This window comes from Cupressus sempervirens, chromosome 10 (assembly GCF_028749045.1).
Source record: "Cupressus sempervirens isolate cs-2001-9-10 chromosome 10, ASM2874904v1, whole genome shotgun sequence".
Classification (NCBI taxonomy): Eukaryota; Viridiplantae; Streptophyta; class Pinopsida; order Cupressales; family Cupressaceae; genus Cupressus; species Cupressus sempervirens.
The window spans coordinates 904,541,276-904,566,241 of record NC_143127.1 but is presented as its reverse complement, the minus strand read 5'-3'; the positions used below and the strand labels follow the sequence as shown (position 1 = coordinate 904,566,241).

The following is a 24,966-nucleotide window of genomic DNA, read 5'->3' as shown; positions in this document are numbered from 1 at the left end:
ATTATGCTTTTCATAGTTTTAATGGTATTCAATCTTATACATCTTTCCTCCAACATAGTATGTCTATAATGCTCTTTCACCATATAAATTATCTGTAAATTTTAATGTTTGCTTCATGTCTTTAACTTCTCAAATGCATCAAATCCAATTGATGCAACTACATCAACTGCAACAATTAAAAGCAAAATCAGGTATTCTATTTCATGCCTCCATTGTCAAATTTAACTTGCATATATAATAATGACTTCATAACTCCTTCTGCACTAACTTGCTTCCACTATCTATATCGTATACAACAAAACCAAATTTTCAGCAATAGATGCAGGTTCCATTCATCAAACAAAACCACCCAAAATAACATTTAGGTACCATTTTCTCATTCATGCTTTTTATGTATTTAACTTACACGTATTGTATTATATAGCTCTATTATATTCTTTCTTACACTTGCAATATTTTCTTTCAACTTTAAAGACTTATATAAAAATATGTACTGATCAACAACACCTCAACAACACAATAGCAACACCCCTACTATTTGTGAACACCAACACTTTTTCCAACCAACACAGGCAGCAACATCCCGACTATTCACAAAGGACATGAACAAAATTAAAAAAATTGTGTGGATGTTTTATAAAAGTTAAATATATTACTGTGCCATGTTTAAAATTAAGAGTAATATGCTACTTCTACCATGTTTGTTTTGAAAAGTCTTTCACCAAAGCCATAATGTTGAACAAGATTTTGAAATTTTTGGTATATTTAGCAACGTGCTCTATTTCTAAGAATGATTTTAAGGGATTCCATTCTTATACATGAGTACACAAGCTCTCTATTTTGCCTTAGTACATAGAGGAAAAGATTTTGAAATTTATGGTATATTTAGCAACATGCTCTAGTTCTAAGACTGACTTTCCCTATTTTAATTTTAAGGGATTCCATTCTTATACATGAGTACCAATCAAACCTGACAATATGCATATCAAGTGTTGAAGATAAATAATAATATTCAGTTATGAATTGTGTATATGAACTTTATCTTATTGAGCTAAAAAGAAAGTATTTTCTTCAACTTTTGATGGCTTAAAATAACTCATAATTAATTGTCCATGCCGAACTTATTTAATCCATGATGATTATAATCTTCTTGAAGTCTATTCTTAATCGATGTTGATTATCCTTTTTTATTGCAATCGTGAGACAACTATCTAGACTTTATAGGGAATGGTGCTAGTAGTGGGCACCTAGAATCCAATCTGATCCCTATTGTTCCATGACCCAGTTCAAAAAGAATGGAGCCACTTTCTGTTCAAGTACCCAAAGACCCTTTCTGTTCAATAGCCAGCATTCTTCCACTCTTGTGCATTTCATTCCATAATGCTAAAAATTGTAACTAATTTAATTTCCCCTTCATGCAATAATACTTTAGTCAACCATAAAAACATGAAGGCAGGAACTTTGTTTCAATAACATTGCTCGAAATCCATTCAAGCACCAAGCTTTTTGGGTTGACATTGTTGATAAAGATACTACATGGTCAATTTATTAGATGACAAATCTAGATGCTTCTCCATAGCTAAAATTTTATGCCGTTGATTTCTTTATTTATAGAGTCACACATTACAGGTTGGTTTCTTTATTTAGCTTTATCATGTTCCTCCTCAATGTGCAAAATTGGGAGCTTTGAAATAAAATATAGATTAGTAAAATTTTATCAGATTTTATAGTTGCAATTCCTTGCTACATATGTGCAGCAACAACTTATGATGCAATTTATTGTATCAACAAATTGGCAACAGTACTAGCATGTTGCCTTTTGAGTCTGATGGGGCACACAAATTAAAAAATTTCCATAGTCGAGCTTCTCTGTAAAGGAAAAATTTGTAGATATAAAGGAGAAAACTGTAGATTCGTAGATGTGAAGGAGAAAAGTGTAGATGTGGATTTAAGCAACGAATTATAGGCTCTAAAATCCAACTTGAATTTGACAGAGCCTTCATATTCTAAAGAAAGTGTGGATTTTCATGAAACATAGGGGTGAATCTAGAAGAAACTTGTTTTATAGAGCAAGATTTCATCGAACGTTGCATATTTTAATGGCAATCATAGATCCACCTCAGGAACTTTTAATGATGATTTTGGATCCATTTTAGCAGTATTGATTCCTTACTTTCAGATATATCTTGGTTGGTTCTGTCCATGTTTCTCTTCTTCTCATAGATTTTTACTTCTAATTTCTTCCCCTCAAAATTTTGATGTTGTTGAATCTTCTGGCAAAATTGGTTTTGATTTTTGTTGTTCAAATTTCTATTTGTTTCAAAGCTTTTTTTTCCATATTTTTATACAAAAGGGAGATGATCCCATGCACAAAGTAAAATGCACAATAGTTTTTTAATTGATTGAAGCACATCAAATTTTACTAGGTTTTTTGTAATATTGAATATAATATACTTAAGCTGCCTGGAAGGGACTATTTTAAGAGATATGAGACTGTGTTATTTGAATGGTATGTTTGATGTAGAAAAGTTATATTTCTAAGGAATTATTTGATCATTTAAGAACATTCTAGTGTTTTTAACTCTTTTTATTAATTGTCAATATTTATTTTAATATAAAAGTATAATTTTTATAATGTAGAAAAGAATTAATGTCAGAATAAGTATTATGATTTAAATGATTATTTAGGTTAAAGAATCAAAATAATACAAATTTAATTTAAAAATATTAAGATTTGCATATATTTTAATTATAACAATTTTATAATATTGACAATAACTACGTATGTTTAAAGAATATCAAAATATATTAATATTAATTAAGCCAATAGGCTTATTGTGGGAGCTTTGCTCCCTAATTTATTTTTTTGACATAAATATTGTAAGACTCGACAGAAATGTTATATGATTTCTTAGTTTTATGATTTTCTGTTGATGTAAAAAACTCATTGTTGAAAATTGAAGTTTCCTTTAGCATTGTCAATCTTGTGGGAAAGTTTCTACTTTTTATTTCGTCTCCACAAGTTTCTAGTTTTTCCTCTATTTAACTTATACAATTTACTATTTAACCTATAGTTTCTCTCCCATTTCTAACATTGTCAAGGCTCTATTGGATCTTCTTTCTTATCACCAATTTCTGTTATTTTCTCTTTTGTGCATGTTCATTATTTTTGCTCATATATGTAGGGATTATAGTGCCACAAGTTTATATACTGATATGAATTGCTTGACAAGTTTAATATAATAATAAATACATAGTGAGTAGTTACAAAATACATGCATATATATTATAGAGAAGTTGAGGAAACAAATGGAAATGGTAATAAGTGCATCACCTACTAAAAATATAATTTCATTTATCTTAATAAATTAACCATCAATATAACATTAATCTTTATTAAATCATAAGTAGAAATTGAACCCTTACGCTAAAAAAATGAGTTTTCAATACCTTCCAAAATATTCTCCAGTAAATTAAACTTTAACCTAACTCTAATACTTAGACAAAACCAAATTGAATCCTAATATATTTAAAATCTAAATAAATTAACCTAATCCTACATCATATAATTAATTTTGAGATTTTTTTTGGTACCATAGCCCTAATCCTAAATGATATTAAAATTTAAGATATATTTGAATCATAATCCTAACTCCAATCTTATCCAACTTCAAACTTAACTCTAACCGTAATTAAAAATAATGTTAAATTGAAAACCTAATCTAATTATAATCCTAAAATTAACCATAGTACTTCTTATTTGCACGTACATAAACGTGTGTTAGTATATATCAAGTCATATCAAATTTAAAATAACTTTCAACTTAAATTACTTCTTTTATTATTCATATTAAACAAATAAAGAAAATCAAATTTAATTTAGAAACATAAGAAAATTTACATATATTTCAATTATAAGCATTTATGATATTGATAACAAATCTTCTATTTATATTTATATGCATCTTTAACGAATATCAAAACACATCAAATTTAATTTAGAAACATATTAAAATGTTTATATATATATATATATATATATATATATATATATATATATATATATATATATATATATATCAATTTTAAAAAAAAATATATTAAAATTTATATATCAAATTTAATTTATAAACCTACTAAAATTGAAAAAATATTTAATTGACTAGATAGTGTAAAACTTTGTAAAATTATATGATAGTTAAAATAAAAATTCCATTTTAAAGGTTTAATAGGTTAAGGAATTTAAAGATATATAATATAAACATGTTAACCAAAACTATGATGCTTAAATAACAAAATCATATCTTCAAATTGGACATGAAAATCATATCTCATATAACCAATTCATGTCTTATATCGTTAATGTTTTAATAAAATCTTCTTAAAATAAATAAATTATTTAAATAAATAATAATAATTATAAGAATGTGATAGATTTTAGATTAATTATTATTGAATTCAACTAAAATGAATTTCAATTATACATGTCTTATATTTAAGTGAAATGCAAATACATTTAAAATATCGTTGACTTTTTTTCTACTAAATTTACATATATGTCTTTTTAAGCTACTAAAACTTTACACTATTAAATACAACATGCAAATATTTGAAAATAACTATAGTACATTTAAAAAACACACAAAATTTAAACTATAAAATATTTTTTCACAAATTATGACACCTAAAACCCCACCTACAACCCCACACCACTATGATCCCAAAAGATAGGAACTCCCCTTTAAAGTCTATCCATATAGTCCACCACACCTTTATAGCACCCACACAATTAAATTTCATTCGAAGAAGTAATTTTAGATTCAACAAGTCTTTACCAAAGATCCACACAACGGCTATCCAGGTGAACCCTCTTTTTCATAAAACAAAAAACTTGAAAAAAACCAAGTTTCCCTTGTATAAAACATTAATTTTATACCCTGTATATTTCGTGCCGTGCATTCGAGATACGCCTGCGTTGCTACATGACTGTTCTTCTCACAAACGTAGCCAAACAATATTCACACGGATATGGCGAGCAGAGGTTTTATAGCTGGAGGCTCTGTTGATACTCTCTTTCTGTTTTCTTCCGAAGCAATCCGCAGACCACTTTCACGTCAATCTTGCCGCGTGGTGCAGCATTCTCCTCTTTTAAGGGCATCATATTCCACAAGACTGAGCCCGAATGCACCAGATTTGATCAAGTGGATACGAGACGAGGGAGGTTTTGTTCATCAGGGTTTGAGACTGGATAATGAAGGCCCTTCAGGACTGGGCCTGCTGTCTTCCAGAGTTATAACAAAAGGTACGGAGATTATATCTCTTCCGCGCCATATTCCTTTGGCTCTGCCACCTCTCGACTCAGGCTCAGATCACCCCGACGCCGTTCTCATCGATCTGGCACGGCGTTTGCCCGGTTAGTACTAACCATTTTTTTCATTCATCTGTGTTAAAAGTCTCTGCTTTAAGAATTTTTAAGGTTTGAAAATATCTTAATTGCGGGTGCTTGGGTTCGTCCTGATAGGGTTTTCATGCCTCACGGAGAATTAATTCAAATGTTTGAGCCTTTGAAAAAAACCAACGATATTATGCAGCCAAGCTAGATATTTATCAACAGAGTAACTTAAATTCTTATAATGCCTTGTAACGAAAATGTTGTTATATTTTGGGAAATTTCCAAATAGGAAATATTTTACGATGCTCTGTATTGAAAATATCATTATTCTACATATTTGTGGTGGGAAAATATGATGATTTTATCATCTGTACAGTCTTCTGTTGTTTATAAATTCATCCCTTTTAGTTTGCACAGAAGTACACAATTCTTGGGTTGTCCGTGTGTCTATCTGGACGATTGGCTCCAACTTCGTGATCGTTCATTATTTTTCAAAGCATTTTATTTTAAATAATGTGGCAATTCAAGGAGGAAAGCAATGCTTTGTAAGGTGGTTATCTGCTGGTTGTTGACCAGTTTGACTGTTGTAAGGTTCAGCCCCCTTGTTTGGCTGCTTTTTAATTCAAAAACAATGCTTTGTAAGGTGTAACTGTTGATATGTATGTGACGTGGATGGCATTTTGATTAGAACGTGTCTAACTTGTGATATATTACAGACATCATTTCTTATTACGGGGAAATATCGTCAATAACAAATATGATAATATCTGCTTTTGAAGGTTAAATAATTCGACAAGTCAAACTAAGATATCAGCAAGATAACGAGATAGAAATCTACTGACCTATTGGAAGAAGATAAATACAAATCTTACACTAAAACTCTAGGGTAGTCTAACAAATTAGCATTGATAAATAAAAAAACTTTTAACACCCAACTTGCTTGCCTTGATTACAGTAGCCTGCATAATTTTTTTGTTCCTTTTATCAAACTCCTAGATACAGATTTAATGACTTCTTTAAGTGTTAAAGACAACAATAATTGATGCAATGCCAATATCAGTGGTCTTGCAATAATGTAGTGTGTAATAGAGCTCTTTTGCTAGGTGTTAGATGTCTAACAAAGCTCTTTTGAAACCAGCTGTAGAACTCTTAAGGTCTTCCAAGCCTTTTTATCTGAAAACTGAGAGTTTTATGCTGCTCCCCTGCTTGGCCAGTTCCACAATTATCTTCTATCTGCTGCTGGATTTTAAGTAAACCTTCTACTATTTTCTACTTGGCCAACTGAGAGAGATGGGTTAGGTTGAGGTGTCCATACTACTTATGCCATAGCGTACTGATAGCAGATGCACTCTTAGTTGTTAATGCATGCTTCCGAACTTTTTCAGTATCAGCAAGTGGGTACGAACCATGGTCACCAATTCCAATTGCAATGGTTTTCTTCGATTCCTTGTCGATAATATAGCATCTGCGTTTGCTAAATAGGACACCGAAGTTGACAAATGGCATATTTTGTGACTCATTGAGAACATATTGAGCTCCATTCTTGGCTCGTGGTATTCATTTAGGAAAATGAGATTGTACCTGCTGAAAGATATTTGCATGTTTCTTTGCCAAAACTGTGGACTCCCCACCATCATCAAAGATCATTAGACCTAAGCGAGGCACATACTGATCTGCTAGTCATTTGGCCATGAAAGCGTAGATGGTTTACTTCTTTTGTTCAGAAGGCTCTGTGATGTGAGCTTTTTGTGGGAGCCCTTCATGGTTGTATTTCTAATTGACCAACCTTTTTCTTTACTGCTTCTCCATATGACCAAGCTTACGACATCAGCGACATGATATTTTTCAGATTCTTCAAAGTATCATCAGAATTCCCTTGAACTTTCATTTCTGGCCACTCTCCTCTGCCCTTGATCTTGGCCGCTAACGCCTGTTGCATATTCAGTGAATCATCATTGCTACCAAAATTCCTCCTTCCATCTTTATTGCTGCAAGAGCTCATTGCCCAAATTGTTGAATTTCAGGTCAACACTATTGCGATTTCCTTTCTAACCTCCACAATGGTTGGTCGTTGGAAGATGATGAAGGAGACATGAATAAGGAGTGACAAATAGAAGCATCCCACTAAGTAGACAAACTTGCAAAACTTAAATCTGAATCTTAGATTTGATAATTAAACATGCAAACATAGATCCACAACACATCAAGAACACATAACACCAAGATTTTTTGCGTTGAAACCCGGTCAAGGGAAAATCAACGGTGGGGATGAACCTACAAGATATACTCTGTTAAAAGTATTTACTATTATATCCTATGAGGAGTACTGCAATGGGAATGCACATGCATTTGGGTACACTGCCTAGAGCTCACTGCTCAAACATAGAAGGGCTTATTGCCTAGGGAAGGCTCACTGCATTGTAGCAAATTTGGATTACATCCACATTTTATGAATTGTACAATAGCATCTTCGTCATGCCTAGATCAGTTCCATTGAAGCACAAGTACAACTTTCTTTTCGACACCTATTCACTTCCTTCAAAAGATGTATCCATTTAGCTCATTTGTACATCTCTCTCATCTACACATTCATCTTATACACTTACAAGATTATATCATTTATTTATACATATCATCAACCTTGCAAATATCAACAAGGTCAGCTCAACACGCACCACCTAATTACAAAAATATAATCACACTTGATTACAATATTAAATGCGGACCAAGCAATGTCAGCTAAGATATAGAACAGACCAAAATCTTCATCCTTGAACATGAAACACTCCCATGAATTATGCCTTGAACATCTGCAACACGCTACAGCATCAGGTCGGCCAGAACATGAAGAACATCAAGATATAGACTGAAATCACCAATTATGAGCACAACGTGTCAATGACCAATGTGGACTAGCAATACAAAAAGCACAAGATCTAGAAACATCCACAAACATCATGAATTGCCACAACAACATCCACATCAACTCAAATTCTTGAATCATCAGCATCTTCGTACCAACACTCAGGAACACTAATGAAAATTACTGTCAACCTTGAAAAATAGATTGTGGGCCTCCAAGTCACACACCATTTGAATTGAGGGCACGCATCAATGTTCCAAACATGCCACTAGATCTGTGGAGCAAGATATTACAATGTGAACCAATGCAGATCAAATTACTTTCACTCTGTCACCACTGAACAACTGAAAAGACAGTCATAACACAGATACTCATAACTCACTCAAAATTTCATGCAGACCTCTGAAAGTTGAACCCAGTCAACTACAAACAATCCACAACATAGTTCGGAATCACACACTCTGATCCTCAATATACAAGCTACACTGAACAAATGAACTCACTGAACTTCATTGCAATGCTGTCACAGACTGTCACAGACAGAGAAATATGTTGATGTCAATAACAACACATCTCTCAAATACTTGACAACACATCTTTCAAGCTCATATTTGCATATTATTCCAACAGGACATGCCAATGTTTGAAAGTAAAATTGATGTCACAATATCAAATAATTGGGTGCAACAACTGAAGGCATTTTCTCTGTCAACCATTTCAGTGATGCAAAGAAGGTTTCTTTTATGGTGTTGAAGTTCATTTCAGTGATATAGAAAGATATATCTTTATGGTGTTGAAAATGTTACTTTCATTAATGCCAAATGCTTGGCGCATAGCAAAAGGGACCTTGATCCAATTTAGACATTGTATTCCTTTGTTTGTAATTTGTTGGTGGAATACTACTGCCTAAGGCATTTGAGGATTCATACTTGAAGTTCCTGCAGTTATGTTTGTGTAAGCAGTAATTACTAATTAGTTATAAAGGCCACACGAATGAGTTCCCTAAGTACTCTACTTGCCTGCATGAGGACACCTCAAAGCAACACAAAGTACTCAAATTCATAAGTAGATTACCACCTTACACGTGTTGATGATAAGGCATCCTTGCCATCCATGCTAAGCAAGGACAAGGGCTAGAAGAAGCAACAAGTTGATAAATGATGCTATTGGGCCAGGAGAAGCAACAAGGTGATGTTGTGATTATTATCACCATCACCCATTTCTATGGAGCCCCTCCCTGTTGGTGTGTAGTAGAACCGAGGATGCGAACATAGAAGTCTACCATGGAGCCTCCCCCTCCAATTCCCGTGTTGCGCAATCAGTTTTGAGTAGGCACTAAACGCATCATCTACTGTGGATTCTCAAATATTGCGAAGCGCAGGTCAACCCATCCTGGGGATATGCCAAATCAAATATAATCCACGACAACAGGAAAATTGCGCTCTCCTAAGTTCTTGGACTGCACTTTTTATACTATAGAGGATTTTGTTAGGCATGGATGAAATCCATGACCTCCATTAATGTGCCCCCTCCTCAATTGGTGGAGCAGAATTTTCATGCTAGGGAGGATTGAGTCTCCCGTGGATGAAATCCATGTACCTACCGAAACCGCGCTTTCCTACTTTTTCAGAGTGCATGTTTATGTGTGTTTAGGAAAGTGTCCCAAGGGAAATTATGCGGAATACCTTTTAAAATACACCCCCTATTTTGCCTCACACACATTCCAATGCATCTCATGGATTTTCCATGATGGTAAAATTATTGACAATGAAATTTCCCATATCTTCGAAACTGTCGGGTGCGAAAAGATGAGAGAAAATTGAAAAATTTGGAATCGTGAAAATCCAAAGTGTCAAATAAGAAAAGTTGTGAAAATTTTGAAAATTCTGAAATTTGGGAAAATCAGAAAATTCTCGAGGATGAAAATCCAAAGTCATGCAAAAAAATTCAAAAAGTGTGAAAATTGTGAAAGGTCGACTTTTTTTTTGGAAATTTGGAAAAATCCCAAATTAAAAAAATTTGAAAATCAATTGAAATTTGAAAAGGCAAAAGGTTGGAAATTCTTCATGGCTGAAAAAATTGGAAATTTAAAAGCGTTTGTCAAAATGAACTTTTGTCTAGACGATTTTTGGATTTACATAAAGAATGATGATTAATTTTTATTTATATTTAATTTGATTATTTTTTGAAAATAATTCAAAAAATGAAATATTGGAAGAAATGGAAAGAAAAATTGATTATTGGCATTAAAAGAAGAATATTGATTTTTTTAATTAATAAATTCCCCCCCGAAAAAAAATCAGAATTGGAGGAATTAGGACATAATTTCATAATGAAGCTAAATCCATCAAATTGGAAACCTTTTGAAAAAGTGACAAGTGGCAAAGAAAGGGGAATCTTGGTGGCTTAAGTAAAGCAGCTGCATAATATTAGTCTACAACTTTATGGTAGTTTTTCCAGAAGGATTGCTTATATAATCAAACCCATTCATTCATTCATTCCTTCCCACACAGAAATTGGAAGAGCGAATTGAGAGCAAGAGTGAAATTTGGAGAGTTTGTGAGAAGGAAGATTTTTGAAGAAATTTTTGAGATCATTAAGAAGAGAGAAAAGGAGTTTTCTTCAAAGTCGTGAAGGAGGATTCCAAACTTCATCAGAAAGGAACATTTTTCAGTAGGAAGAATGATAAAACCCCAAGGAGCAAGAGAGACACGCGGACAATTGATAAAGAACAAAAGGAGAGGATTCTGCTTGGAATCCAAAATCATGTCGAAATGGGCATAAATTGGGGATACAAGCCTTGGTGGTCTTGATTTGGAAGAATTCAATCGGAGAATGTTTGGATACAATGACCATCATCCAACGCACCTAGCTACGAGAATTGTGAGAAGTGGAATTGTTGTTGTTGCTGGTTTCCCTTCTGCCTTTCAACATCCAGAGTCGATTGTGGAATGTGCCAAAAATTATAGTCCTAGGGATAGAACAATCAAGGATTCAGAGAAAAATATTCTTGTAGACCTTTCTCCTGCATCCATATTTGAAGCATTTGGGATTCCTTCACACTTGAGAATGGTGACGAAAACACAAGAGCTCGAATTTAGGTTTGTGAAGAGATAATCAACAAGAGATGGTTGAAAAAGAATATGTCGCATCATTCCAAGATTCCTAAGGAACTAGTATGGCTTGACTTGTAGCAGGAGTATAGCGACATGATCATGATGCTTAGTTGCATTTTTGGCATACCTCATTCCTATAGATTTGTGGTACTTTGTTGAGTAGGTGGCAGATGAAGGTGACATGATAGATTGGCTTGGGCTCATAAGTGACAACCTGAATGAGCAATTGATAAATCTAGAGCACACAAGAAAATTCTACATGAGTTCTTATGTCATCTACATGCTAGCATGAAGGATGAATTTTGATGGACTAAGATGCAAAAGACCAATTTGAAGCAGAACCCAACACTTGAAAGTTTATGAATGCTACTTGCAACTACATTTATATTCAAGGGACGATTATGTAAGGGTTAATGATGCCTTTGCTATGTGTATGGTAAGGATGTTGCAAAAGAGACTACATATGAGATTTTCAGTTGGTGCATTAAAGCTGGTGGAAGATTACGGTGCTTGGTACATCCAATTCCCCACTTTTTTATCCATTCAAGTTCAAGAATTCTCCATGGAGTTGTACAAACTGTCGAAGTACCTGATAGATAAGATGATCCTATTGGAACTCATTCAGCAACTCACAGTCTATGATAAGATTCGAAAAGGGAAGAGAAAGTTGGGATTGCAGTTCCCAATTTCCAGGAGAAGGAAAAACTAAGGTATGTCCATATCTAAAGGTTGTAGAGAGATCATTAAATGAACTTCATTTCTTTTGTCTTCTCCTTTATCCGAAAAGGTTTGATTATGAACCCTACAACAAGAACACATCAGTAGTAGGATCAAAGTACCAACATAAAGCTCACCTCGAGGACTTTTGGGCAAATTTTGCAGATTAGCACGTGATTAGAAATAAGATGCATTCAAGACTGCATTGATCATTATCAGAGCATCCAACATATTCCAGGTTCCTAATCAGATGGAGGAGCATCCAAATGTGATGTGAAAAAGGATTCAGTCAAGAAATGACAATTTAGACATATGATTGGAAAAGGAAAGAGATTACAAATTTCGAAGCTCTTTCAAAATAGTCTTGGATTTTACAAAGTGACGTAGCGTAAGGCAGGAGAATCCCCAAAGGAGATGTCCTAGCCCCCAACAAATAACCACACAGTGGAAGAATAATAATAACACAAAGATTTAGATCCAAATAACGCCAACTCTTATAATATAATCATAAGATTTACATCCAACATGCCTGGCTGTAAGTTCTTCCGAGTTACGACCAAATACACAAGCAATTACAATAGTAATTCTGAAAGATCTCGCAAGATCCAAATTCTAGCTAGCTTAGATCCACAATCTGGTAGAAAACCTGAAGAAGGATCTAAACTTGTGCTCCCAAGCCACAAAACAACCTTCTTGTTCCTAAGCCGCAGCTACTAGCTCTGCTCAACTTCTCTCTTCTCAGCTACTCCTCTCTAGCTGACTTCCTCCATGCTAGATGATGAATAATGACAACACAAGACCCTCTACTTATACCAAACCAAGCCACAAGTCGGCTTAGCAAGTTACATTAAATAAACCCTTACATTAAATAAACCCTCAAGCTACAAGTTTCATTTAATAATGGCACTTATTAAATGCCCTTTTCCCTCTTTTCTCCATTTTAATTAATTAATTAATTTTTCTTCTAATTTTTGTCACTTTCTCTCTCCACAATTTTTTACAAAAGTATATATATTTTTTGAAAACTTAAATTATGCCCGCCTTTATTTTCTAATGTAAGATGCTCTTGCGCTAGACTCCCCAGGTAGATAGAAAAGTGTGTCTCACTCTTTGACATCAAAATAAATATTTGCAATTATCTTCATCTTCACCAAAGGCTTCCAATCCATCAAGGACAAGAGAACAAATCTCCACTCAAACATCAGAATCAAATGAATCTCAACAACCCAATCAGCATGCTCACTCGCAGGAACAAGCTGAACATAATGCTTCACCAATAATTCCTACAACTGATCACAACCAACGATAATAATATCCTCTAATATGAAATCCATGGCATTAACATCATGTAACTCCAAAAAACCAAGTTAGCAACATTAAGCCAAATCCACACTAAGAGCAATATGTAAATCCTCAGCAATCTCATTGCTCACAACAAGATGCTGTGCAACATATAACTCATCACCAACAACAACTTGATTATCCATGACCAAGTGCTCTGCAATTTCCATGTTAGATCCAACCAACTGATCATGAAAACCAATCTCGATCCCAAGATCAACAACGTTAGGAATATCCTCATCAACAACCTCAAGTTACTCTGCAAGTTTTGCATTAGACTTCACAAATTGATCAACAAAACCAACTTCCAACTCGACCTTGTCATGCCCTTTTCTCTCTTGAACAAGTCTTCTAACCGGCTAGACAACTCTCTTTTAGATCGGTAAGCTCCAAGTCCAATAGCATAGAACTTCCTTCTTCTGTTTCTCAACTCTTTCAAAAAAGCAACATCCACAATAACGTCCACTCGAGCAATCATCTCATTAATCCTCATCTCCACTATATTACAGATATTCACAATCATCCTAGGGTCCAGTCTTCTCGGAAGCATCTTCCAAGATCTTTGCAAACCCTCTACAACAAATCTTTCCCACGCATCTTGTGACAAAGCTGAATTGTTTGCAAGTCAAATCGTGACCTACCACCTCATACGAACAACCAGGAACAAATCAAAAGTCGAGGAACATGGATCTGCAACATCACACAAACTCTCTATGATCATGCTCCAACAAGATCAACCTTCCATCTTTGCAACCATCGATCCATCAGATCAAGATCTTAGGTTAACTTCTCCCAATCCAAGGTCCTGGTGCAAGCTGCCTCAACTTTGGCGATCTATCTACACACTCAAGAACAACTGTGCTTTGATACCATTTAACGCAGTGCAAGGCAGGAAAATCCCCTGAGGAGATGTCTTAGCCCTAAAGATTTAGATCCAAAATAATGAGAATTCTCATAATATAATCATAAGATTTACATCCAACATGCCCGACTGTAAGGCCTTCCGGGTTATGTCCAAATACATAATCAATTACAATAGAAAATTTGCAAGATATTGCAAGATCCAAACCCTAGCTAGCCCAGATCTACAATCTGGTAGAAACTCCAAGAAGAATCTAAACTTGTGCTCGCAAGTCACCAAGCAACTTTATTGTTTCCCAGGCTGCAACTACTAGCTCTGCTCAACTTCTCTCTCTCTCTTCTCAGCTACTCTCTAGTTGACTTCCTCCATGCTGGATGATGAATAATGACAACACAAGATCCTCTACTTATACCAAACCAAGCCACCAGTCGGCCTAGCAAGTTACATTAAATAAACCCTTACATCAAATAAAGTTAAACCCTCAAGCTACAAGTTACATTTCATAATGCCACCTATTAAATGTCTTTGTCCTTCTTTTCTCCATTTTATTTTATTAATTTTTTATTTTTCTTTTAATTTTCGTCACTTTCTCTCTCCACAAATAAAAAAACTTAAACTATGTCCCCTTTTATTTTCTAATGCAAGATGCTTCTGCATCACAAATTTGTGGATTGAGCGTAAGCTTGAAAAGCTAGTTGCATCGGCAAATAGATTCTTGTATAGATTGATTGGTCAATGACCGCTCAAGGACAAAATACCATGACAAATATTTGAAGGGATTGTTGAAGAAAGAGAAGCTCCAGCAGAAGGTGTAGAAACTAGGAAAGGGAAAGAGGTAGCTCGAGAAAAGCATCCTAGGAGTGAGAAAGTCATCCAAGAGCCTCAATAGAAGAAGCGGAAATCTCACAATGCTCCATCTTCTCCAAGTCGCACTCCCAGTGTTCAGGAGATAGAAACATTTGAAAGACAGGAAGTAGAGATGAACATAAGGAGATTTGAGCGAGAAGAAAATTTGGCCCTGCTAGTACATGATAGACTAAGTATAAATGCTTCTGAAAAATCCATGCAAGGAAGATGAAGAGATCAAGCTGTAGCTACGGAGGAAAGTCTAGCTGCAATCTTGGAGCAAGAAATGGTGGAGGATGAGGCTGGTCCGGAAGAGGGAAAAACTCTTGCAGCAGCGATATAGTTTCCAAATGTTGATGTTGCAGCTCTCGAAGTGACAATGGATAGTCCAGGAGGTGAAGAGGAGATCGACATTCAAACAATCCAAAGGAAAGAACAATTGGTGATCCCAGTGGACTAGAGTATACCCATTCCAAAATGGTTGAAGCAAAGAATTCAGAAGAGTCATCAAAAGGAGGTCGATCCGGCAATTGAATTACAAGAAATTTTGGACTGAGCAAACCAATTAGAAGAGCAAGGGAAAGCAAAAAGATTTACTAAGGTTGTCAGAGAAGAATCGGGGTCGAGGATTTTATAGATTGCAATTCCTATAGTTGACAAGGGTAAAAATCAGATTGCTCCAGATGAGTACGATGCCACGGAAATCAATCTTGGTCATGCCTCTTGTGAGCAAATCATAGAAGAATTTGATGACTCTATGCAAACTTTTAAGGATAGACTAAAGAAGTTAGAAGATGGATACCGAAAACAGAAAGAGGAAATCAAAGTCTTGTGTAAGTACATCAACAACTTGCCTCGTCCAGTAAGAGAGGAAGGTCCATCATTTGTTCCTTTGACGGGTGTTTCAGTTGAAGCAATTGATGATATTGATAGGATCAAGCATATGTTCAAGGTGTGAAGGTTTGGGTTGTAGGAATTCAGGAGGAAGCATTCAAACACACAAAAAATTTGGTGCAAATACATACTAGGGAATTAGCTATACTCTCCAATATTTAGTGCATGGAAGAATCATGGGAGGATGAGTTACCAAGATGAAATGATTTCCGATATTCAAAATTTGATGGAGACCCCAAAGAAAGCATTGATCGATGGTCGAGTTATCAACGAGGGGGATATCTATGATTTTCTTTGATGGCACAGTGCAGTAATCACAACTAAGGAAATGTTTAAGGAAATGTTTGAGAGCTTCACCAAGGAATCTGCTTGATGGAAGAAGATTGTTGACAACATCAAGTAGGTGGTGTCCAACACAGTCGCATCTTTGTTATTACAGAGGTTGGTAGAGGATGAATAATTTGAAATTCAAGTTGGAGGAGTTATTTGAGTGGAATGTTTTTGAAAGAGATGATTTTGAGAACTTTTCTATTTCTCAAATACCATGCACATCGCTCAGGACTTGCTACCTGATTGGAAGGAAAGTTTAAGAAAGGTAGAAAGAGTAGTCGCAGTTCTAGAAATCAAGCAAGAATTGACACCAAGCATTAATACAAAAGAGTTGGAGATGGTGTTGGATCAATTCCATGCGTTCAAGTAGGGGAATCGAGGATAGATGCATTTAATGCATAATGGCTGTACTTAGTGGTCATTTATTGCACCGTACTCCTTGGACAGGTATGCATAGTGGACATTAATGTAGTGGATTCCTTATTGCATTAATGTAGATGTAGATTCCTTCTCTTTGCCCTAACCTAATTAGGACTGATGTGACACAATCTGGGCCATTGATTATTTTGATCATTTGGGCCATCCATTGTAATCGAGGACCTATATAAAGGCCTCACTCCTCATTTATAAAGGGGAGGATTTCTTGAGATTGTTGCTATGAGCTATTGAGATAATAGAGTTTTCATTGAAGCTTGGTGATTACTTGATGTGTCTTGGTGCTTGCTTGTTCTCTTAAATCCCCTCATTTACAGAGTTTAGTTTAGTTAAAGTGTTGTGATTGCAATGGAGAATGTGATGGTGTATTGATGAATTCCTTTGGTTCACACTTTTGACGCTTTATTGATTCTAAATCGTTGTGCAAAGTTAGCCTGGACCTCTTTCATGCATATGTTTAACTTTATCATTCATATACATTGTTCTTTATGATGGTGTATGTGGTGGTATGAAAATCTTTGGCATAACCGCACCAGTTTGTGCATAGTTGTAGTATAGCTTGGTGAAGCATGGCTCAGTAAATTGAGGAATTTGTCCACCGGAACACCATCTATTGTCATCACTTTCCTTAGGACTAGAATGGAATTTTTAAACCCTATCCCATTTTATTTTCGCATCTTTTGTGAAAATCCAAAAAACGCTTAATTGCAAAACCTTTGAATAGCTCCCACATATAGTATGGCTTGAAATGAATTTGAGTAAACATACTTAAGACCCCTTGTGATCATCAACAAATTACATCAACCGCCAAGCTTATCCATAATCAAGACGTGACATTGAAGGAACCTTGAAGTCTTCGTAGATCTTGCAATCTTAGCATACGCAAGACTTTGTTCAAGAAGGGTTAAGATATTTTGGTATTTTGTTCTACTATTTGGTGGGCCATAGAATATGCATCAAAAAGTGATAAATGGTGACATTGCACTAGTGCCCAAAGTGACATTCCATGATGTGCAAAAAAGTGTTTGATTGTGCAAACCACATCCACCAAAAAGGTGATGCATTCAATCAGAAGAGTGTCTTAGTGCTAGTTTTGTTGCATTTATGCTCAAACAAATACGTATGGTTCTTCCATATGAAGTGATGGGCAATAGACACCTAGTGCATGTAATGATTGATGATGGACAAAAGAACATCATCACGCAAGATGCATTCAAGTGCGTTGGTATTTCCACTAAAGTGTACTTGAGAGTTGAGACCATACTTTGTAGGATGATTGAAGCAAGGACATTTGAATTACACACCAATGTACATTCAAGTATGTAGTTAACCCAATATATGACACAATCACTTGTGATATTGCGTTTTTGAGGGTTTGTGACATTCTATGTGCGAGGTCATGCTTGTATGATAAATGCAATATCAATCAACCAATACACAATACTGGACATGACCAAGTAGTGCAACTTCCACGAGTCTCTATGAAAGGGCAAAGTGGCTCTGATCTTTGCCAAATTATGTGTCAAGATCATTTCACACATGCAAACTTTTGTGCTTCTCATTGTTTTCCTAGAGGGACTTGTGCAAGAAAAAAAGCATGTTTTGTAGCATACAAGTTGTGGAAACCTTTTGGCAACAACTCAACAAGATATTACAACATTATAAGAATATCTTTGAGGAGTGCAAAGGCCTTCCTATGCATTGCATAGAATGACACAAGATTGATGTAGTTCTTGGATACCCTTTCTTGAATAGCCCTCAGTGTTGAATAGCTATTTGGGATAATGCTGAAGTTTGGTATCAAATTTAAGAGCTGATTGATTAGGGCAATTTCAAAGCCAAATCTTCTCCATGTGGTGACTTGTTAGTTCTTGCGTCAAAAGATGGTACATATTGCTTTTATTGACTATTGCTTGCTCAACAAGATCATTTTGAATAACAAGTATACTTTGTTCCATATTGACAACTTCTTAACTAGCTATGTGTTGTGCAATACCTTATTAAGATTGGCTTGAATTTAGGATGTTCATAGGGTACTAGTTCATGTCAAAGATATTCGGGAAGACAACATTAAAAGTTAAGTAGGAACTCTACTAATGGATGGTCATGCCTTTCGAATTGACCATTGCACTAACAACATTCATTTGCATGATGAATGACATTCTTTTCCATAGTGTAATCATCTACTTGGATGACATTCTCATGTTTAGTGACATCTTAAAGACAAACGGATGAACTATAGAAATTGATGCTTATGACTGTTAGTTTGACCAATCTGCCAACAACATTTACTCTCTTGATGAATGACATCATTTTCCTTGTAAAAATCTCTTCCATTGTTATCTACTTGGATGATACTCTCATCTTTAGTTAGATTTGGGAGGAACAAGGGGTTCATATCTCCATTCCCTTGAATGTTGGCACCAACACAAGAGAAGTTTGGCTGTGGTACATTTGTAATTGTGTAAATCTACTATTTGGGTGACATTTTGTTTGCTTAGGCATCTATGTAGGTCTATAAAAAAATGCGGTGATTTAAGATCAGAACATTGCACATTATTACTGATTGACTAGCTTTCTTGGACTTGTCAACTTTTACCTTAGGCCTTAGATTCTCCCATATTGCTTGGTTGCCTATTAAAATTGATGCATTTAATTATGTACTTGTTATAGTACTCACTTAACATGGGCATTTGATCTCTTATCATTCCTAAATATTCTATGAAAAACACTATGTGCCATTGTTCATGCTATTAAGTAGTGGTACTGCTACTTTTGGGTAAGGAGACATGCATTTGCTTTGATGTTAAGCTGTTTTGGTTTTTGCATGCACAAAGAAAATTGGGGAATGTGCCCACATGACGTGGAAAATATACTTGCTATAGTTCCATTGCATGACATAGCATAATAGGAGGAAAGTGTTAGAAAGTAAAGTCCACCATGATAACTAAAGGGGGGGGGGGGGGGTGAATCAGTTATCCAATTATCAAAACACTTATCAACCTTATTAATCCTTAAGCATGTGAACGATATAATCAAAAACCATAAGAGTATATACATACACAATAACACCAAATATGTTAACTAGGGAAACCCTTGATCAGAGGGAAAACTTCGGTGGGGATGGTACCCACAAAATGATGTGCTAATATAAAAGTTCCTTGTTAGAGGATGGACTATGTTAGGAGTCAATGAAATACATTCAATACATGAGTCCCTGTTAGGAGACTTTGAATCCCTATTAGGAGACTATGAATCCTTGTTAGGAGATTCAAACCCTGTTAGGAGTTGTGCCAACCCTGTTAGTAGTTGTGCCAAACCTGCTAGGAGTTGTAGAAGGCAGATGGACCCACTGTCCAAACAGCTACAGGGGCAAGACCACCAAACTCACTGTCCAATTGGTCTCTATATCATTCCTTGTAGAATGATAGAATTGAAATAACTTCAGCTCCTCTGTCCTCTTGACCGGACTTATCCTTTTCTGATCTTAATACCAGAGCACAAATCTCGCATCCAAATAATCCCTTGGATCGCTTACAGAGATTTACCAACTTCGCATATTACTTGTACAATTCACACCTCATACATCAATCGCATATTTCATAACAAGCAAAATAACCTTCCTTTATACCATATCCTCAAAATAATTCCTTAAGGCTTTCCCAATTAATTATAATAGGATCTCATTAAGATACTAAAAAACATTACATCTTTTTGCAATTACAAGTCATTGTTGACTCACAGTCTTTACAACCTTCCACATGTGTGACCTCAGACCTTGTTCACTTGCTGACGTCATCATCAGGTTGTCTATTGTCATTGTCTAACTGCGCTCATCACGATTCTATCTCAGTTAAGAGATACAAATCAATTATCCGAAACCACTTATTAGATACTTTGTTTGCTTTCTGTCTTTTGTAAATCTTGAATAACTTTAGTATGTCTTCGACTTTCTCCATGCGCACTTAACCACTTTATTAGGATACATTGTAGCACATATCGTTAATTGCGTTTGACCTAATCATCAATACTCAATCTGTACGACCTCATTCTTTGTCTACTATTCTGTATTCTTCACAGAAATAATACTATGTTGACATCAATGACAAACACAGCCATGAATGCTACATGTCAATCATAAACAATCTCTCCAATGCTTAGGATACTCCCTTAAAGGAATACCATCAACATTCATGCTAACAATCTCCCCCTTTGGCATTGATGGCAACATAGATGAAAAACATCTAAGTTCGAAGAATACCAAATCAAGCTCTACTGCTGTTCTCTTCTTTTCAAATCCTCTTTATCAATCAAATCTAAAACTCATTGAAACACTGCTCTGTCTTGTGTTTACTCATTCTTAGGATTGATATCGATTGTTCACACTCTATCTCACAGGAAAAACTTACATGGATGGAAATCAATTGTTCACATTCTATCTCACAAGAACAACTCACATGGATGGAAATCAATTGTTCACAACTTCTCCCCCATTGATATAGCTTAATGTTTCTCCCTATTGACATCAATCACTCTCATTGGTCCATCTCCCCCATTGTTACAACCTTTCTCCCTCATTATGACACTTCTCCCCCATATATACATAGGAGATGTTTTTCATGCAATCTCTCCCCTATTGACATCAATGAAAAAGGCTTCATTATGTCAATCATCTGTTACAAGTCTTTAACTAGCTCAGGTGTCCAAAGACACTATTCTATACGAACTACCAAGATTCCTTGATGACTCTACGCATTATAGATACTCCCCATACAAGAAGCATCAACATTCAATCCAGATAAACAATGGTGCTCTGTACCACTGGACTGATGCATTCTTTGCATCATCTATTCAGAAGTAGGCAGGGGCATAATCCCAAGCATATCTCGCAAATACTCAAATGTATCTTTAGGCAAGGGCTTCATAAAGAGATTGCAATCTGCTCTTTTGTACTTATATGCTCTAATCTGATCACTTTCTCTACAACTCTCTCACTCAAAACATTATACTTAATGGATATATGCTTAGTCTTAGAATGCAATACATGATTCTTAGACATACTCATTGTACTTGTGTTGTCACAATGTATGATAACAGGTTTTGAAAACTCTATCCCAATATCCTTTAGCATCTGCTTCATCCACATTATCTGATTACAATTGTTTACTGCTGCTACATACTCTGCTGATGCTGTACTCGGTGAAATACAGTCATGTTTCTTGCTTAGCCAAGAAACGAATCTTCCTCCTAGGAAAAATGCTCCACCACTGGTGCTCTTTCTGTCATCCATATTACCTGCTCAATCTGCGTCAGTATAAACACATAAAGTTAAATCACTTGATCTGTCATACCATAGTCCAAAATCAGGGGTACCCTTTAAATATCTGCATATTCTTTTTACTGTTGCATAATGTGATTCCTTAAGATCAGCTTGAAATCTTGCTACTATCCCAACTGCATATGCTATATCTGGTCTGTTGCTAGTTAGATATTGCAAATCTTCAATCATAGATATGTATTTTTTCTGTTCAACTGTAGGTGTCTCATCTTTGCTAGTGACCAATTACCATAGGTGTACCAACAGGCTTACAACTTTCTAAGCCAAATCTTTTCAATAAGTCTTTTAAATACTTTTCTTGTGATAAGAAAATACCATCACTATTTTGTATAGTCTCTTCATAATCTATGTCTTCTTGCTGTGAATATCCTTTGCATACCAATCTTGCTTTATTCCTCACAACTTCACCTTGTTCATTCATCTTATTTCTAAATACCCATTTGGTTCCTATAGCATTATTGTCTTTAGGTCTAGGAACCAATTCCCATGTCTCATTCTTCACAATTTGATTGAGTTCTTCCTTTATAGCTTGAATCCAATGATCATCCTTGCATGCCTCGTCTGCACTCTTTGGTTCAACTTGAGAAATAAAACATAATTCCTCATGTACTCTGTTTCTTGTCATAACTCCTTTGTCTTTACTTCCAATAATTTGATTCTCTGGGTGGTTCTTTGTCAAATTTTTGTTTGGTGTGGGAGTTGCTATTTCAACTTTGACTTCTTCTCTTGGTTCAGATCTCTGTTCTTCTCTTTGTTCAACAATTTGAACATCATTCTGCAAATCGTTTATCTCAAAGAAAACTTCAGTATTTTATCTAACAGGTTTAGGATAATCTTCTTCTTCATCAAAAATATTATCCAACATTCTTTCTTTACCTCCAAACTTTTTATCCACTTTCACATTTGCAAACTCAACAATAGTCTTAGTTCTTTGATTAAAACATCTATAAGCTTTGCTTTTGAATGAATAACTAAGGAACATTACTTCATCGCTTCTTGCATCAAACTTACCAATATCATCATCTCTCTTTATGTGACACTTATTTTCAAAATTCTGAAATATTTTACTGAAGGTACATCTCCAAACCATAATTCATAGGGAGTCTTGTTTATATCTTTTCTGATCTACACTTTGTTCATGGTGTGTACTGCTGTGTTGACTGTTTCTTTCCAAAATGTCTTGGATACATTATTCTCAAACATCATTGCTCTTGTTGCTTTAGTTACAGACCTATTTCTTCTTTTAGCAATCCCATTTTGCTTAGGAGTCTTAGGTGTTGATAGCTGTCTCTTTATACCATTTTCTTCACAAAAGATGTTAAACTCTCTAGAAGTAAAACTCTTCACCTCTATCTGATCTCAAACACTTTATCTTTACACCAGATTCATTCTCAACTTTATTTTTGAACAACTTAAACTTTTCAAATGTCTCAGACTTCTTTGGGAAATGCTACCCACATCATTCTAGTGAAATCATCAACAAAAATCATAAAGTACCTTTCACCATAGAATCTTCTTGCTCTAGTAGGACCACTCAAATTTATATGAACAATCTCCAATTTTATTGTGGTAGTGAACTTCTTACTGGGAAAAGAAACTTTCTTCTGCTTAGTCATAATACGTTCCTTACAAACAATATTAGTAGGCTTCATGATTCTAGGTAGATCTCTGACAACAAATGTACAACTAGCCTTCACAATACTGTCAAAGTTTACATGAGAAAATCTTCTATGCCATAACCAATTGTTATCCACCTTTGCAACCAAATAGGTCATCTCTGTAGGGTTCAATTGGAACAAAAATACCTTTGGATCTTGTGCCAGTTCTGATAAACTTACCATCTTTATCCTTGATAATGTACGTCTTCTCTGTAAATTGCAACTGTTAACCTTTGTCAACCAATTGTCCAACACTTAATAGATTATGCTTTAATCCATCAACAAAATAAACATCATCAGTGTTAGTCTTTCCATCAAGCGTAATAGATCCTATTCCCATGATATGACAAGCTACATTGTTACCAACTCTAACAATTTCTCCATTATGATTTTTAAAATTGACAAACTTATTCATATCCCTAGTCATATAGTGTGAACACCCATTGTCTATAATCCAATTAGATTTTGTTTCAACCTGTGAAACTAGGGCTTTTTCTTTAATTTCCTTTTAAGGATTCTCTTCTGTTATAGCCACAAATCCTAATTCATCATCACTTTTACTCCTAACACTTTCCTCAGACTCATCATCTTCATTTGCATACAAACAATCTCTAGGTCTTCTAGACTTGAAATTCCTTTTATACTTTTTCTCTCTTTTAGGACTCTTAGAAGCATAATTACCAAATTCATTGCAAGTCCAACCCTTCTCTTACCATATGGTTCTCTTCTTACAAGCAGGGCAATTCCTTCTTTAATTCTTTTATCCTCCTCAGATATGGATCTGCTGCTGCTAGCATGGTTGCCATTGGTGCTTGCACTTCTTGATAAAGAAGAGCACTCAATGCACTAAAAGCTGTTTCTACTCTGGGCAGTTCCAATCTTCCAAGTAATGTCTCTCTGGTAAACTTCTTAGTGCAAGATATCACTTGTTCAATTATTTGCACTATTTGTTTGAATGGTGGTGTCAAAGTTTTCAAAATCTTCCATATAATCTCATCTTCATCTTTAGATCCCTGACAAGACTTAATTCTTGCAACAATTTCTCACATTCTACCTATATAGCTTCTCACAGATTCATCTTCCATCATTTTAGCATCTTGAAACAAACATATCCAATTTTGTAGTCTGATTCTTTTAGTATGTTATCACCTTCAAAAGTAGATTCTAAGGCTTT

The 24,966-nt window shown here is 35.0% G+C and overlaps 1 protein-coding gene across 2 annotated transcripts in view; it reads left to right on the top strand.

Moving 5' to 3' along the window:
- The first annotated feature begins 4,798 nt into the window (after nt 1-4,798).
- The window catches only part of LOC149536925 (Rubisco methyltransferase family protein), a 54,638-nt gene continuing 34,470 nt past the window's right edge, over nt 4,799-24,966 (top strand). The window contains exon 1 of one of the 2 annotated variants that reach the window (XM_089805765.1): nt 4,799-5,413. In XM_089805765.1, coding sequence (XP_089661891.1) covers nt 5,029-5,413 — 385 coding nt within the window. In that variant the 5' untranslated portion in view covers nt 4,799-5,028. The remainder of the gene's footprint in view (nt 5,414-24,966) is intronic. The other variant, XM_089805764.1, reaches the window with a different exon arrangement.